This window comes from Mercenaria mercenaria, chromosome 7 (genome assembly GCF_021730395.1).
Source record: "Mercenaria mercenaria strain notata chromosome 7, MADL_Memer_1, whole genome shotgun sequence".
In the NCBI taxonomy this organism is placed as follows: domain Eukaryota; kingdom Metazoa; phylum Mollusca; class Bivalvia; order Venerida; family Veneridae; genus Mercenaria; species Mercenaria mercenaria.
In genome coordinates this window covers 42,360,102-42,376,010 of record NC_069367.1, presented here as the reverse complement: position 1 = coordinate 42,376,010, position 15,909 = coordinate 42,360,102, and the positions used below count along the sequence as shown (strand labels likewise).

At 33.9% G+C, this 15,909-nt stretch overlaps 1 protein-coding gene across 2 annotated transcripts in view; it reads left to right on the top strand.

The window, feature by feature from the left end:
• Positions 1–15,909, top strand: part of LOC128558561 (steroid 17-alpha-hydroxylase/17,20 lyase-like) — a 41,173-nt gene that overhangs the window by 14,259 nt on the left and 11,005 nt on the right. Inside the window, exons 1-3 of one of the 2 annotated variants that reach the window (XM_053548227.1) lie at positions 8,045–8,069; positions 11,764–11,926; positions 12,224–12,301. In XM_053548227.1, coding sequence (XP_053404202.1) covers positions 11,779–11,926; positions 12,224–12,301 — 226 coding nt within the window. In that variant the 5' untranslated portion in view covers positions 8,045–8,069; positions 11,764–11,778. Of the gene's footprint in view, positions 1–8,044; positions 8,070–11,763; positions 11,927–12,223; positions 12,302–15,909 lie in introns of those variants that run through there. The other variant, XM_053548226.1, reaches the window with a different exon arrangement.

Here is a 15,909-nt window from a genome sequence, read left to right as displayed (position 1 = left end):
TAACTTACAATTGTCGCCTTGAAAAATATTAGTCACGGATAGAGTTATTTCGAGGGACCACCCTCTCAGGAATACATTATTTATTTTATTCAACCGATAAATTAATGAAATTATTTATTCAACATTAAAAAAGTTATTACTTACCAAATAATGTAAAACAGAATTAAGGAGACTTTACTAGTAAGCACTTAGAAATTGTCGCGACTTTGCTGTATAAAAATACTTTTCGATAGATATAGTCTTGAGGTTACATAACGCTGTATTTATGGGCATACTTCAACAAAATCAGCAGCAGTAACATTCGAAAAACGGCAATAAGTACGGAGCATATAATGAGAGCACTAATTTTCTTAGTATTTAGTAGTTAGTTAATTTCCAATCTGATGGTGATAGTTTCAGTTTAATATCTGATTAAAAATTGTTTTCAAAATGTTGCATGTAGAACAAATCATTCAAAAGCAGAAAAGAAAAATAGGCCGGGTTCACACATGTATGAACACAAGATAAAGTAATTTAATCCTATGTATAAATAAGCGCATCGTATTTTAATCAGTACGAAAGTATTGATTTCACATAGGGAGACATGAAAATGTAATATCACATGCGCAGAAAAACAAAATAGCGTTGTTGCGCATGTGATATGAAATTATTGTTTTTTATCATTAAATCTATATTTATAGTCCTTTCCATTGTTCTAGATGTAGTCACATGTTCAACGATAAAAAGTCGTATTTTCTCGAAGGCGGAGCCAAACACGTATTGACCTCCAGCTGTGACGTCCACACGTTATTACGTTAAAACAATGCGACGTCGTATACAATTACCCACGAAAGATGACCTAAGGCTGCAGACATTTGTATCTAATGTTTATACTTATGAGTAGGCTGGATTTAATAATAAAACAATTGTCGCCTTTTATGTGTGGTAGATATGTGGATTTATCGACCTGTTAAAGCGATATCAAGTCGATAAATTCGCCCGAGGTTGATATTGCTTTTATCAGGCCGATAAATCCACATATGAGCCACGCCATGAGAAAACCAACATTGTCTATTGCGATTAGAGAAACCGTTAGCAAACAGCATGGATCCTGACCAGACTGCGCGGATGTTGGTTTTCTCATGGCGCGGCTCATATCGACCTCACCAAAAGGCAATTATTGTATAATATCACATGCGCAGAAATTGAAAATAACGATTTTGCGCACGAGATATAAAAACGCTTGTAAATAAGATTATTTTATTCAAGTTAAACTAATGGGAAAATTGCATTGGACATTGTGTGGGGTATAATACTTTAACATTTGAATTGCACACATTTGTAATCCATGCTTTAAAATGTTCATTTTAAAAACAAAAAAGTTAACATTATGTGAATAGTTGTATAAGCATAGGCTGAAATAGTTCGTAGTCCGACCAGACCGGGTTTTCTTTTTAATTCTGTGTTAAAAAGATATGCTAGTATTATTTCAAATATAAAAGAAAGAAATCAAAAATTAAATAATCTAAAACAAAACAAAAACGGGTATCATCTCCATACATATCACCCGGTTTTGTTTAAAGCTAAATCATATGATTTATCATTTGAGCAACATTTTATGATATTTTTTTCAGTATTCTTGTTTTTCAGGAACAAAGACCTATTACATAGAGTTATACCTCTTCTGGAAATGTTTACTTTGATACTTTTTATGAAATTTTGTAATTGTCTCCTTTTAATATGAAAAAATGTAAAAAGTGGACTATTTTTTTAGCTTTTGATATAATTTATAGTTTTATATTCCAATTTGAATACTTCAACAACCTGAAACAAATGGCAAGTATGAAAACAGCGCATAGCTTCGAAGTTCATCTATTTTCGATCTATCTTGGTCCGAGATAGGCAAAAGGAGTATAATAATAATTTCATAAACTTACATTTCTAATTAATTTTCGCAAAATGTGTACTTATCAATGCAAATCTTTGACAACCTTAAAATCAGTGTGTTTATATTCATATGTTCCCTAAGGCAATATATTTTTATATTAATACTTATATGCTAAAACGCTATCTTGGTCGGGCAACCAAATTTTATAAATACTTCCAGTGCACAGTATAGACCCTTTCGCCGTACTACACAACCTAGTGTCACATCGTTAGGTGTGACATAACGACGCACCATTAACTAGCCTGTCCAGTTCTGTTGAGTGAAAGTATCCTGCAAACTGCTATCTCGTGTCTGTACGGTACCGACTGCCGAACGTATTACTTCTTTGATTGAATGTGATTCAAATATCTTGTTATTTTAGGTCTTTGCTTATGTCAAGTGCAATACTTCATCAAACATACGTATCATCAATATTAGATACTTTGCTTCTACTTTTGTAATAATAAAATAAAATATACATAAATTTGCCTTCATTAAGATGACGGTATCATCATTCGTAATTATATTAGCCTTCCGTCCGTAAATTTCCGGTGGTTTCCGTACAATCGGAATCGGCTATTTCCGTGGTTTGGGCCGGGCCGGGCCGGTCCGGGTTTTATTAATAACCGCAGTGAAATGCAAGTCAACTGAAGTCAGGTACCCTCATATTGCCGCATTTCAGAAAGCGGTCCGCAGAATAAACACTCTACTTTCGTTTTCAAGTAAACAACTCCGAAAACATGCAAAATTTTAGCATGAAACGTATCCTTTTTATGTAAAATTCATTCCACGGGGAAATAATGCCCATTTGGCCCCCCGATTTAAAGCGCAAATGCGCGAAAAATGGAAAAATTGGGAAATCTTTTTATAAGGGACTTTTCTTTCAAAAAAAACCAAAGGGAACACATTTTGGAGGGAATTACTGCATTAAAAACCCTTTAAAATTTTTTTTCGCGGGGGGGACCATCAAATTTTTTGGGGGTTTGGTAGAACAGAAATAGGGTAATTGTTTTAAAAACCTCACACAGCCGCCCAATCAGCTGTTTTTTTGGGCTGTTTAAAATTTGCCGCCTTTTTAAATTCAACTTTTTTCCATGCACTTTTTCATAAAAAATAAACAATGGCTAAGTGGAACAAATAATATCAATAATTTTCCCCACAAAAATGTTGAAAAATATGAATTTGAAAATATCTTTAAAAAGGTTTTTGCTTTTAAACACCTGAAAATTATGCCTTTATTTGATATTTTTTCTCTGGCAAAAATGAAAAATTTTTGAAATTTTTACATGCAGTAAAAACTCGGTATAATATTCATCTTTTAAAAAAAAATAATTCCAGCGTTTTGTAAAGAAAAACCATGAAGAAAAAAAGTTTTTAGGGAATTAGGGTTAAAAATTTTACCTGGTCAGTAAAAATATCCCAAAAAAAAACCCAAACACAATCAATTTTTTCCAATTTTTTTCCCAAATACCTGTTCCCCCATAAATTCATAATTTACATTTTACAAAACTGTGAAAAAAAGTACAAAAAAAAAACCCAAATTTTAACCCCCAAAAAATCAAAAAGAGTTAGTGTGTTTTTCAGTGGTTTTTCTGGTTTCCCCCTGGGGCAGTGTTTCATGCACAAACTTTCCCAAAATTAAAAAATTTGCAGGGGGTTGTATTTTTGTGTAAAAAAAATCAAATGCAACAACCATGAACAATCGGGGAAAAAAAATTCCCAAAAAGAGTTTGTAGTATAAAGATTGTTTTTTTCAAAATAACAAAATTTTGTGTCTTTTTTAAATTTTTTTTTTTAAAAAGGATTTTGACTACCCCAAAAATTTTTTAAAACCTTTTTTTTGGATAACCCTTCCTCCAAATGGGGAACTAAAACATTTTACTAGTGACATATGTACAAATAAATCACATAAAGCTTCAAAGCTGTTGAAAATTTGGCAAACTGTTAAGGTTTTAGGGGGCAATTTTTAAGAGAGAAATGTTTGGCCTAAAAACCTAAAATTTATGAACTAAATTTGGCAGTGGCGGCACCCTTAATGAAATGACAAAAATCCCAATGCAAAACTCAAAACGAATACATGCATCGCGTTTTTTTTGGACTTTATACTCTAGCGATAGGGGGAAGCTGACCAAAGAAAAAATTGCATTTTTAATCGGGACCTCATTGGGGTAAAAATTAAAAAAAACGATTTACATACCCCAACTTTTAAAAATTTTCCCCAAACCCTTCCCTTTACGCAAGGAAAAAAATTCAAATTTAATAAAGTAAAATTTGGGGTTGAGGGGGAAACACCGTTTTTTAATCCCAATCCCCCCCGTTATATCATTTGCAAAGGAAAAGAAACCAAATCAATGATAAATCCCGGTAAAATAGCTATTCAAAACCCCCAATGTTGATATTGTTTGTGCCCTCCCCAAAAAAAAAATTAAAATTTGAAATTGTATTGTTTTTATTCCCCGGGAAAAAATTATACATTTATGCATCTATCACCCCTTAAAAATTGTTTCCCTTTTCGTTTTTCTAAATTTTCCAAAATATTTTTCCCATTTTTGACCATTTTTAAATGGGTACTGAGATTTTTTTTTTTTTCCCAGCAGAACCTTTTTAAACTTATTTAAACTTGTGAAATTCTGTGTTTTTTGATTTTTTAAAAAAAAAAAAATCCTGTTTGCGAAAAATTTTCACCACAAAAAATTCCTACTTTTCCCCATGGAATAAATTTATTTGACTTTACATATTTTTTGTATTAAGGTTGCTAACCCAAATGTGGTAAATAGCATGTTTTTTCCCTCATGTTTAAAGAGGAAAAAAGGGGGTATTTGGATAAGGTAGTAGGAAATTTGGGTCACCTAACCCCTACATGAATTTCCTTTGCGGAGTTTCCCCTTTTTTTTTCCAAAATTTATTTCACCCCCGGGCTCTTTTTTTTTTTTCGCCAAAAAACCCTCTTTTTCAGGAAATAAATTTTTTTAAAAATTTTTTTTCGGGCCCCTTGTATTCTAATTCCCCAAGTTAACTTCACATACATAAGAAAGCTCCTTACTTGAATTTTGTTTTTTCATTTTCCCAATGCCTAGGGGCCAATGAAAACCAAAAATGTTTTTGGTAAAAACAAAGCCTCTGTAAAAATTTAAATGCCCGCAATACACAAAATTTTTACGCAGTTTGCCCACGAGAAATAAATCCCTGATTGGGCCCCCTACAAAACACGTGGTAGCTTTTAAACCCAAACCAAAAAATTCGTTATAGAAAGGGTCTTTGGCATGCGCCACTCATAAACAAACAAAGCAAAGACAAAGTTACATCCCTTTTTAAAATAAATTTCCCCCCAGCAACAATATATAAACTATAAAAAATAAAAATTTCCTTTAAATGATGCAAAATTTTCCCCCTAAAAAAAAACAACATGTATATAAAGCCCCCCTTTTGGGAAAACCCACCAATTTTCGTCCCTTTTGACATTGTTTTGGGGTTTTAAAATATACGGGCATTTCAAAATACATTCCAACACTTTAAAAGCCATAACCACAGTACAAAAAAATTTTTCCCTGCAAATATAAAAACAGAAAAACCAACAAAAACAAGGGTTTTTTACAATATTTTTTTTTGGTTTTTCCTTTTTTTAAATGACATTTCTTTATTTTACTCTTCACCCATTAAAAATTTTTTTTTGGTGGCAGGGAAAATTCAAAACTGCCCTTTGAAACCTGACAACCCTTTGAGGACACAAAAAATTTTTCAAGTGGGTCCAGTGTTTCACATCCACAATGTCCCCTTTTGGGCCCATTTAAACAAAAACCAGTGACACAATATTTCTGATTTTTCCCTCGGGCCCAAAATTTATGCCCTACACAACTTTTTTTTTCTGAATCAGTAATTTCAGTGCTGAGAAGTCAACAGTCAAAAGGGAAATAAAAACAACTTTTGAAGGCCCCGGGCGGGGGTTCGAACCCCAGGATTTTTTTCCCTGAACTTTTTAAAGGTTTAGGAAATTTTTTGATACCTTTTTTTTTTAAAGACACTTAACCTTTTTTTGTTGACCCATTTTTTCCTCTTTTTCTACCCTCAGAGAATTCAATGATTTTTTTCTCAACAACGGGTTTAGTAAACATTTACCAGATACTATTTTGCTAAAAAGAAATTTTAGGGTTTCCTTTTTAAAACTTTCAAATTCCTGCTTCTTACCCTTTAAACCCCATGGTCAGGAGAAAAAAGTCCCTGGGTCCCCGGGAAGGCTTTTGGAGAACAGACATTTTTTTTTGGTCAAAGGTGTGGGGTGAAACATCTGCGGGAGCTAATGAAATCTTTAGAAAATTGCAGCGGGTTTGAAACGGTAAATACCTTTTTTCCCTAAAAAAAATTTGGGCAGATCTCAATTTAACTTGCAGATAACCCAAAAAAAAAAGCTGCATATCTAAAAACATGCTAATTTACAAAAAATGTACCGAGTAATTCTAGATTCGGTTTTTTCGTTAAAATTTGTGACACCTGATTTAAAAACACGCTGCAGGGGGTCCCAGAAACCCAAACACCCTGGGGGTTTGTAATAATTGCTAGTAGGGCGGAATTTACAAATATAAAATATTGTTTGCTTGGCCCATTCTATGACGGGAAATTTTTTAAAGGGGACCTGGGGCCCATCAAAAATTAGTAAAATGGGCCCTGGTTTTCCCATCGGGCCCTTTTTGAAAAAAAATTAAGAAAATATAAATTAAAAGTTTTTTAAAAGAATTTTCCCTGAATTGGCCCCACCAAACTGCCCCATTTTACACACCAACCCCCCGGGGTGTAGATTCAGCAAGTACTAAAATTAAATCATCCCCTTTTCCTTTTTAAAGAAAAAAATTTTGGTGGATTTTGATTTCCAAGTGAAAACCCCCCACAACCTAAAGATAAAAAAAATTTTGGGAAAAAATTAATTAAAATAAATAGAAAAGAAAATCTCCTTTTTTTCTAAGCTCTCCCTACTTAATTTGAAAATTTCAAAAAAAAATTTTAATAAGTAAAATAATGGAATCACAAACCTAAAAAAAGTAGTAAAAATTGAAGATCTTGGGGAAAGTGATGGCTGGTACTGAAATTAAACACCCTTCTGCAAAAAACCTTGGGCGGACGATTTTTCCTTTTGGGATTTCCCTTCTTTTTAAAAGTTGAAATATAAAATTCGGGTTTGTAAAGAAATCTTTGGGCCAAAAGTACAGTTTTGAAAATTTTTTCCTTAGAAAAATTAAACAAAAATTTCAATGTTGCTTGGCTCTTTTTCCTTTCCAAAGTGCTCTTGGTTTAAAGTTTTTAATTCGGGCCATCCGTTTTAAAGGGTCCACTGAAAACCTTTTTTTTTCCTGAAGAGGCGGGTTCCTTTTAGATCTCTTCCCGATTTGAAACTGCAAAATTTGAAGTTTTAGAAAATGACTTCTGGACCAAAAAATTAAGATAACTTTTTAAAAACCCCAATAAAAAACTTTTTGATGTTATGCAGTTAAGCTCCTGTTAATTTTGAATACATTTAAGGGTTGAAGTTTTGCACTTTTAAATACTGCTTTCCCTATGTGAATTTAAAAAATGAGAAGAAAAGCAGTTTTGGGAAAAAAAACTATGCCAAATTCCTGTTTAAAACCCTAACCTAGTGACGCCATGTAAATTTAATTGTTTTTCAAATAATCCACTTCCTCTTCACTGAACAATGGGTGAGGTCCCCGCCGGACTGTCCAGGATCTACTTAAGCAATTAAACCCCGTCTCGGCCCCTGCATGGTACATTGTAAAATGGAAATTTAAACCCTTTTAACAGACATGTTTTTTCCTCCCTCACAGCCCCGATAAGCAAATAAAAAGAGCTGTAGGAAGTAATATCTGTACTTTAAAAACCACCTTTTTGGAAATTAAAAAACTGAAAAAAATCAATAACAAAACAATGATAAAATAGCAAAATTTTGGGAAAAAAATATAGTGAAATGAAAAAATTGTAAAGGGAAAAGAGTTCCTGAAACCGGGCCCGTAATTTTAAAACCCAACGTATTCTGATGACCAAATTTACGTGGAATAATGGAGCAACGCAAAACCCGCGGGGCGTGGAAGAGTAAAAAAGTTTTTTTCCCCTTTACATGTATAAAAAAATTAGGGAAAATTTTAAAAAGGGAAATTTTTTGGGCATAGTAAATAAGGTAAGAAAAACAAACTTAATAAAAAAAAATTAAATTCTTTACCTGTTTTTAAGCGCATTTTTAAAGGGGAAGCTGCGTGATAAACCTTTTTACAGTTCTTTGTTTACGCAAAAAGGGTGACGTCCAAAATGCAAGTCGTGTGGGGGCCCCGCGTGCCCCTTTTTGTAAAAATCCCCGAAAATAGGAGTATAACGGAAAAAAGCCCTGTCAACGAAAAAATAAATTAAAAAAACATAAAAAAGGTCAATATCCCACTTTACACCTTATAACCAAAAATTTCCCCACTACAAATGACTGAAAATAATACTCTTACCCTTTTTTTAATAACACATAACTCCCACAACATTCCTTTTTTTTAACATTAAAAAAGGGGTAAAATTTCCCCAGCCATAAACACTTCACATAAAAAGGGCCACGGGTATGTTTCCCATCGCTATAAAAAAAATCAAGCCCTTTCAAAAACCCTACCCTTTAAGATAACAACAACAAACATAAAAACTAACATATAAAAACAGTTCCATAAAAATAAAATTTACTACCTACTCCCTTTTCAAAAAAACGTTTTCCATTTCCTTTTATTTCCTTTTACAAAAAAAAATATAAAAAATAAAATGGCGACAAAATTTTCCCGTAGAAAACCTACTAGAGCAAGCGCAAAAATCCAATTTTCCCCGTGGGCCTTTAACAAAAACCCAAACAAAAGTTCAGAAATTTTAAAAACTTTTTTTAAATGGGGAAAAAACATAAATCAGATAAACGAACATATTACATAACCCAAAACTTTTTTGAAAACAACCTTTTTGATTCTCTCAATAAAAAATTTTACTTTGGCACCCCCTTTTTTGCCAAAACACGCCCCCCTTCTTGACACATATACGCAAGCGCAAAAACTACGTCACTAGCTCTTTCTACCAAAATAAAAATGACAAAAGAGAAATAAAAAATAAGGGACCTATGTAAATAAAAACCCTTCAATAACTTTTGGGCATGAAAAGGAATTTCAGGAAGTGTTTGATTTTTAAACAGTTCTTTTTTTTCCCCGAAAAAATTTTTTTTTTTCAAAACCCCTTTAAAGCGGTAAATCATTTTTTTGGGTAGATTATGGTGGGATCCTAATGGGCTAGTGAATTTGAGCCTAACAGTTTTCGACCTCGCACACAACAAACTTTGTGGTTTATTGGGCAAATAAATTTACGCTGTAATTTTGTATATCTGTCCCTAAATCCGTGAATGTGGGCATCCGGGGATTTTGATTCGTGAATTTGTTGGGCCCCAATGAGAGGGGCGCAATGGGGTTTTTTAAAACACATATTAAACAAACATTCGAAGTTAACGACCCTATTTTAAAAACCCTTTTTGACAAAAAAAATGTTTTGGGCCTTTTTTCCACATCTTTCCAAACCCCCGGTTTTTTGTAAAGTGTAAACCCAGAGCGGTTTTAGCCAAAGTCGCCTTTAATTTTAAAGGAAAAAGAATTCTAATGTCAGAGCTTAAAGGGGTAAGGCCGGAGTTTGATTGGGCCCGCTTGAATGACAAAGCTTTCGAGATCAGTTTTCTCAGTCAAGTGTGGAAATTTAAAACCCAAATAAGTGTTCCCTTTTCAAGAGAAGAAGGAACAATTAAAACAATTATTTCCCCATAGGCTGTGTGGACCAAAAAGGTTACGGGTTTAAATTTTGGAACGGGATTTTTCCTTTTTCCCAAATTTTTTTTTCCCTTTTTTTATTTTCCAAATTGTTTTCACACATTCATGAAAAAATGTGTAAAAATTTAAAAATTTTCAAATGAGTTTTTACACCCGGGTGGGGCAGGCTGATCAGGGTCCCCGCAGGTCGCAAACAATCCCTGTCTGGGATGAAAAAGGGTTTTAAAAGAGTTTTTAAACTGATTTCTTGAAAATTTTTAAAAAAATTTTCATTAAAAATTTTCCCGGGAAACCAAATTTCAGTTTTTCACCCAGTTTCATACTGCCCCTTCAATTTCCCTTTAGGGGGCCCAAATTTTGTCGCTTATGCAGTGAAAAAAAAGGCGTCTTCAGGAAACCCCGTTTTTGAAAATTTAAAAATTGGGTCAAAAAAAATTAAAGGGTTACAAAGAGTGTCCCTTCATAATGTATTTATTAAACGAGTTTTAATAAAATGATAAAAAAACGAGGCTCTGCCCAAGGGGTTTTATCCCAAAATTTTCATTCAACCATTTTTTAAAATTCAAAAGCGGGGAAATCACAAATGAAATTTTTTTTTTTATCAAAAAGTTGCTTTTTTACCGTCGAAAAATAAAAAAAACTACTTTTTTTTCACTATGGAAAAAAAGACAATTTTTAAAAACGGTTTTTTCCCCATACTAAAAAAAATCGTCGGGCGTCAAAGCTTTTTTACACTATGTGTTTTTCATTTTTTTAAATAAGGGGTTTACATATTGCAACGATAAAACCAAAACTTTACAAAAAAAAAAAAAAAAAACAAAAAAAAAACGCTGTTTTTATTTTTAACGTGCAAATATTAAATATTCTATATTCTACTTTTAAAACCAAAAAAAGCTATTAAACACCTTATTGGGACCCTTTTCAATGTATGCGAAAAAAAAGATAAAAGTCAGAGCGCGCTTTGTGTGACGTCAAGATAAAAAAAGAAAAAATATTTCGAAAAAAGGGGGTGTTAACCTGGGCAGGAATTTCCCCAAAAAATAGGGTTCCCGCTCACCTTTTTTTTTGACGTAAACCCTGCAACTCCCATCAATTTCAAAAAATTGAAGGGGAAAATTTATCTGCAAAATTTGATTTAAAACACCCCCCGGGGTCAAAAAGTGATAAAAAAAATTTTAATTTCCCAAAATGTCATATCATGACTTTACCTGACCCCAAACATGATATTATAGTCGTAAACGATAGGTACCAGTGGAAATTTGTTTGCCATTCTCTTTTCTCCCTTTTTCAAATTTTTAGCCGAATCAATATGAATGGGTGACCGTTTTCCCGTTTTGATATTTTTTAGACAAGCGTCCCTAGGAAAACAGGGAAATTTTTTTAAACATTGATGCATAGACTCAAACAAAAAAAACACAAACATTGGAACCCTCATTTTTTTTATTATCAGCATAACGAACAAACCGAAATATAAAAAGTATTTGCTTTTAGAAGAAAGAACAAAGTTTAAAAAAACAAACAAAAAGTTTTTCTTTATTGCACTGAAGGAAAACAAATAGTAAAGGCTAGCAAATTTCGTACGCGAACCTCTGCATCTGACAGGTTTCAAAAACCTACAAAAATCGTACAGGGATGAAATAAAACCCCCACAGAGAGCATACATTTGTTTGTCTTTTGTTACTTACTTTTTGGGTAAAGAGCCGTGGGTTTAAAAAGTAAAATTTAAAGGGTTTTGTAATGGCGGACAGTTTTCATTAAACCCGGTTTTGCTGGGTTTTTAACATTTATTACAACATGTTTCCCCTGCAAAAACCAGAAACGAATGGGCGTGAATAGTTTTTTTGGACCCCAACGTCTGTTACCAAATCGGCACAGCCAAAAAAAGCAAATAACGCCTCGCACGAGGGTCGAAATAAAACGCCGCAAAGATCCATAATCTACACCTCCCAATTTTTGTAAAAAATGGTTTGGTAAACCATAGAAACAAAGCTGATTAAATTTTTTAATGATAAAATTTTCTTGGAAATTTATACTTTTCTTTAAATAAAGGAGAAAAGCATTGACATGTTGGATTTTCTGCTTCCTGGTTCCGTTACGAGCACGTGTATTGTCGGTCTGGTTGCCGGGCTCATCGTGTATTGGGCGATACAAAAGTGGAAGTACAAGTATCCACCAGGACCCGCTGGACTCCCTCTCCTAGGAAATGCATTGCGTAAGATTTAGAATTTGCAATATTGCAATTATATATTTGAATGCTAGTGTAGTCATTCTGTGGCGACCATACTGTACGCCATATGAAATTTATTATTATTATTTTTTTTTTTTGCAAACTATAACAGTCCGATTAAGTGAAATTATTTTAAGCTAGTGATAAATGTTATCGGCCTGACATGATTGTTTAATACAACGTTTTTACTTTTCCGACTAGTTTTAACTTTATGACTTGTATTTGTTTTCAGTATAACGTTCTACAGTCATTATAAAATACATTGAATCATGTTTTTTTTAGAAATCGACCAAGCTAAGCTACACGAACAAGCGTTTGAATGGTCAAAGAAATTCGGACCGGTGATTACTATCGGCACAGGTAAGTTCTATTTCTGTATGAAAGTAACAAATGATAAATATTACCTTAAAATGACCTTTCCGTCTTTGTGTTATGGCTGAACACATTTGGTCTATATAACGTTAAACCTATGAAAATATAATCGATAATCAGTTTGTATTATATTATCGGCAAGAACGTAATTACGGTCTATATAACTATTGATTCTAACATTGATTCGTTTTCTTATTAAATAAAGAAGATTCAAAATTATTGTGTGTTATTATGCAACAATTCATGTTTTGTAAGACTTAGTCATAATTATTACGCCATATTGTCAAGCGTTTTAGCGATGCGCTGGAAAAGAAACCCGCACAAAACAGGCAAATATTTGGTGGGTGTCATGAAGGATAATCCTACATAACGTGTTTGAATCGAAATAATATACCCCAAACAGTGAATACTGTCGTTGTTTGTTGTTCAGATGGGTATTATTATATCACTCAGGTTGCGCCTTCGTGATATAGTTCCTTCGCGTCTAAACTCTAAGCAAAGTTTTTATTCAAGGACAAATCAAAATCTAGGACATATTATTTCTTAAATCGATATTCCGTTTGTCAATACTATTGTTGATTACGTATGGTCTATATAACATTTAAAGCGACTAACCCACACATTGTGATTTTTTTTTAAATGATTTATTACCGAAAGGCAAAATACCGCCACTGTTTCATATATTTACATGAAACATAATGGTTGGCCAGTTTATAGTTTCCAGAATTACGGGAACATTCGAATTTTTGCAGTTTTTCTCTTGCACTTTTATAAACCGTTACAACGGTTTATTTTGTAAAAATTGATAAATATAGAACGAGACGCGACAGTATTTTTAGACGCTATCATCACGTGGGCAGCAAATCAAAATAGAGCATGTAGTTTGATGGGTTAATTTATATACCCTTACAGAAGAAAAAGGCCTGCTGCGTACTCTTGCTGTGTACATACAGCGTATATGATGTGTACATGATGTGTACTGAAATCAATAGTACGCAGGATATACACCGCACATACACCGATAGTACGTTTGTAGTACACTTTTGACATGCAAATGAGCTCTGCCGCGTACTACTTGCTGCGTACATGCTGTGGACTACATAGTACACAGGATGTACGCTGGAGGAATTTAGTATGCGGGAAATAGTACGCAGCATGTACGCGGCACATACACTTTTCACATGCAAATGAGCCTGCGGTGTACTACCCCTGCGGCGTACATGCTGTGTACTCCTGCGGCGTACATGCTGTGTACTCCTGCGGCGTACATGCTGTGTACTCCTGCGGCGTACATACTGTGTACTCCTGGCCCGAGTCCTGCGGCGTACATGCTGTGTACTCCTACTGCATACATGCTGTGTACTCTTGTGGCGAAACTGCTGTGATAATGTAAATTCCTTACCCACCAACTTTCGTATGCAAATGCTGATCATTTGGACAGAAAAAAACAGAAAAAAGATAAGTGACATGCATCAATAAGTACTTACCCTTACCAAAATAATGTAGATTGATGTTATCAAATAAATTAGTATGCTTTTCTCCATCCACTTTTCAATGAAATAAACCAATTTTTGTAGCATGTAATTTGGTAAACATTTGAAGAAAATGGCGTAACTGCATCAAGGGGAAACAACTTTAATGCAACTAAATATAAGTATTATGATTTATTATAGACGATGTGTGCGTAGAATGTATTTATTTTGATTAAAATCCATCTGAGAAAATCTAGGACTGGAATTATATAAGCATTTATACACTTTTACGTCCGTAAAAAGTAGCGCACCAAAAAATTTTGGATTGATTTTTTCCAATGGGGCGAGCGCAATTAGCCAAAAACGTTCTGAAAATATATGAGCGGCAAATCCGATGAGCAACTTTTTAATTTGGTGAGGCCTTAATGAGTTAACATAATGAGCATTAAAGCCTTTATAAAACATGATAGAATGGTGTTTTGCTTAAGAGTATTCAAATAACAGTGAGAGCTATTAATTCTTCTGATTCGGGCACTGTTGAGGCATTATCTTGGTAATTATTTCATGTATTACAAAATGTAATGCAAGGAAGTTCAAATAAGGCTTTTCAATTATCCAAGTTAGAAAGCTCCAGGATTAATTCAAAATGAAAAAGAATATATTTTTACACTGCATGCAAGGTGCAGCTCAGAAATCACTAAGATGTAAGCTTCACAAATGAACATTGCAAATAGTTCGGCAAATTTTCATTGTTCAGAATACCGGTAATCTGAACTATTCTATGCTATTAAGATAAAAGTTACACGGAAATCAAGTTCTTGCTTCCAAAAAAAAAAATGTACAAATCCTTCCTGCATGAAGTGTACTTCAGACTTTTACCTAAAAAAATTCAAAGTATAAACACCAAAAGAAAATGAACAAGTCCCTCCCGCATATATGAAGTTTACTTCAGACTTTAACTTATAAAAAAAAAAACTAAGTATAAATGCCAAAAGAAATTGTACAAGTCTTTCCCGCGTATATGAAGTGTACTGCACAAATTTCAAAGTATCTGCGGTGTACATGCAGTGTACTATTTTCTTGTACAAGTCCCTCCTGCGTACATGCAGTGTACTCCTTAAATTTTCAGAGTCTGTGCTGCGTACTTGAAGTGTACTAGTGACCTCCTGCGTACATGCTGTGTACTCCTCGAAATAGTACGCGGCATGTACGCGGCATGCGGTGTATGTAAAGTGTACTCCTCTGGCGTACTACTGTGTTCGCGGCATATACACAGCAAATACGCAGCATGTACGCCACAGAGGCTTGCTTCTGTAAGGGTACTCGTCTACCGATCAGGGATGTCAGCATGATTTACTTTGCCTTATTTAGTTAAGAACCATTGAATCGTACCGAATAACACTACCCAAATAACGGACCGTTAAAAGTACATGTAAAACATCGCTCGCCACAACACCGAACTATAGGTAGCGCACAGTATTATGGCGTTTAGAAGTGAAAACAAGTCAGAACACAAAGTTTACGATTTAGTTAGTGATTCCTCGTTGGTCGAGCGGTTACGGTATTTCTATCTTACCTTTTCGTCGGGAGTTTGATCCCCATTTTTTAGCTCGACTATTCCGAGTCGGCGTCGGCGTCGGCGTCCCGATTTGGTTAAGTTTTTGTATGTAAGCTGGTATCTCAGTAACCACTTGTGGGAATGGATTGAAACTTCACACACTTATTCACTATGATAAACTGACTTACATTGCGCGGGTTCCATCACTCTATTTTGCTTTTTCACAAAATAATGCCCCTTTTTCGACTTAGAAATTTTTAGTTAAGGTTTTGTATGCAAGCTGGTACTCACTAATGGGAATGGACTAAAACTTCACACACTTATTCACTGTCATGATCTGACATGTACTAAGTAGGTCCCATAACTCTACTTTGTTTTTTTCTCTTTAAAATTATACCCCTTTTTTCACTTAGCATTTGTTGGTTAAGTTTTTGTATGTAAGCTGGTATCTCAGTATCTACTAACGGGAATGGATTGAAACTTCACATACTTGTTCACTGTCATGATCTGACATGTAATGCACAGGTCCCATAACTCTACTTTGCATTTTTACAAAATTATGCCTC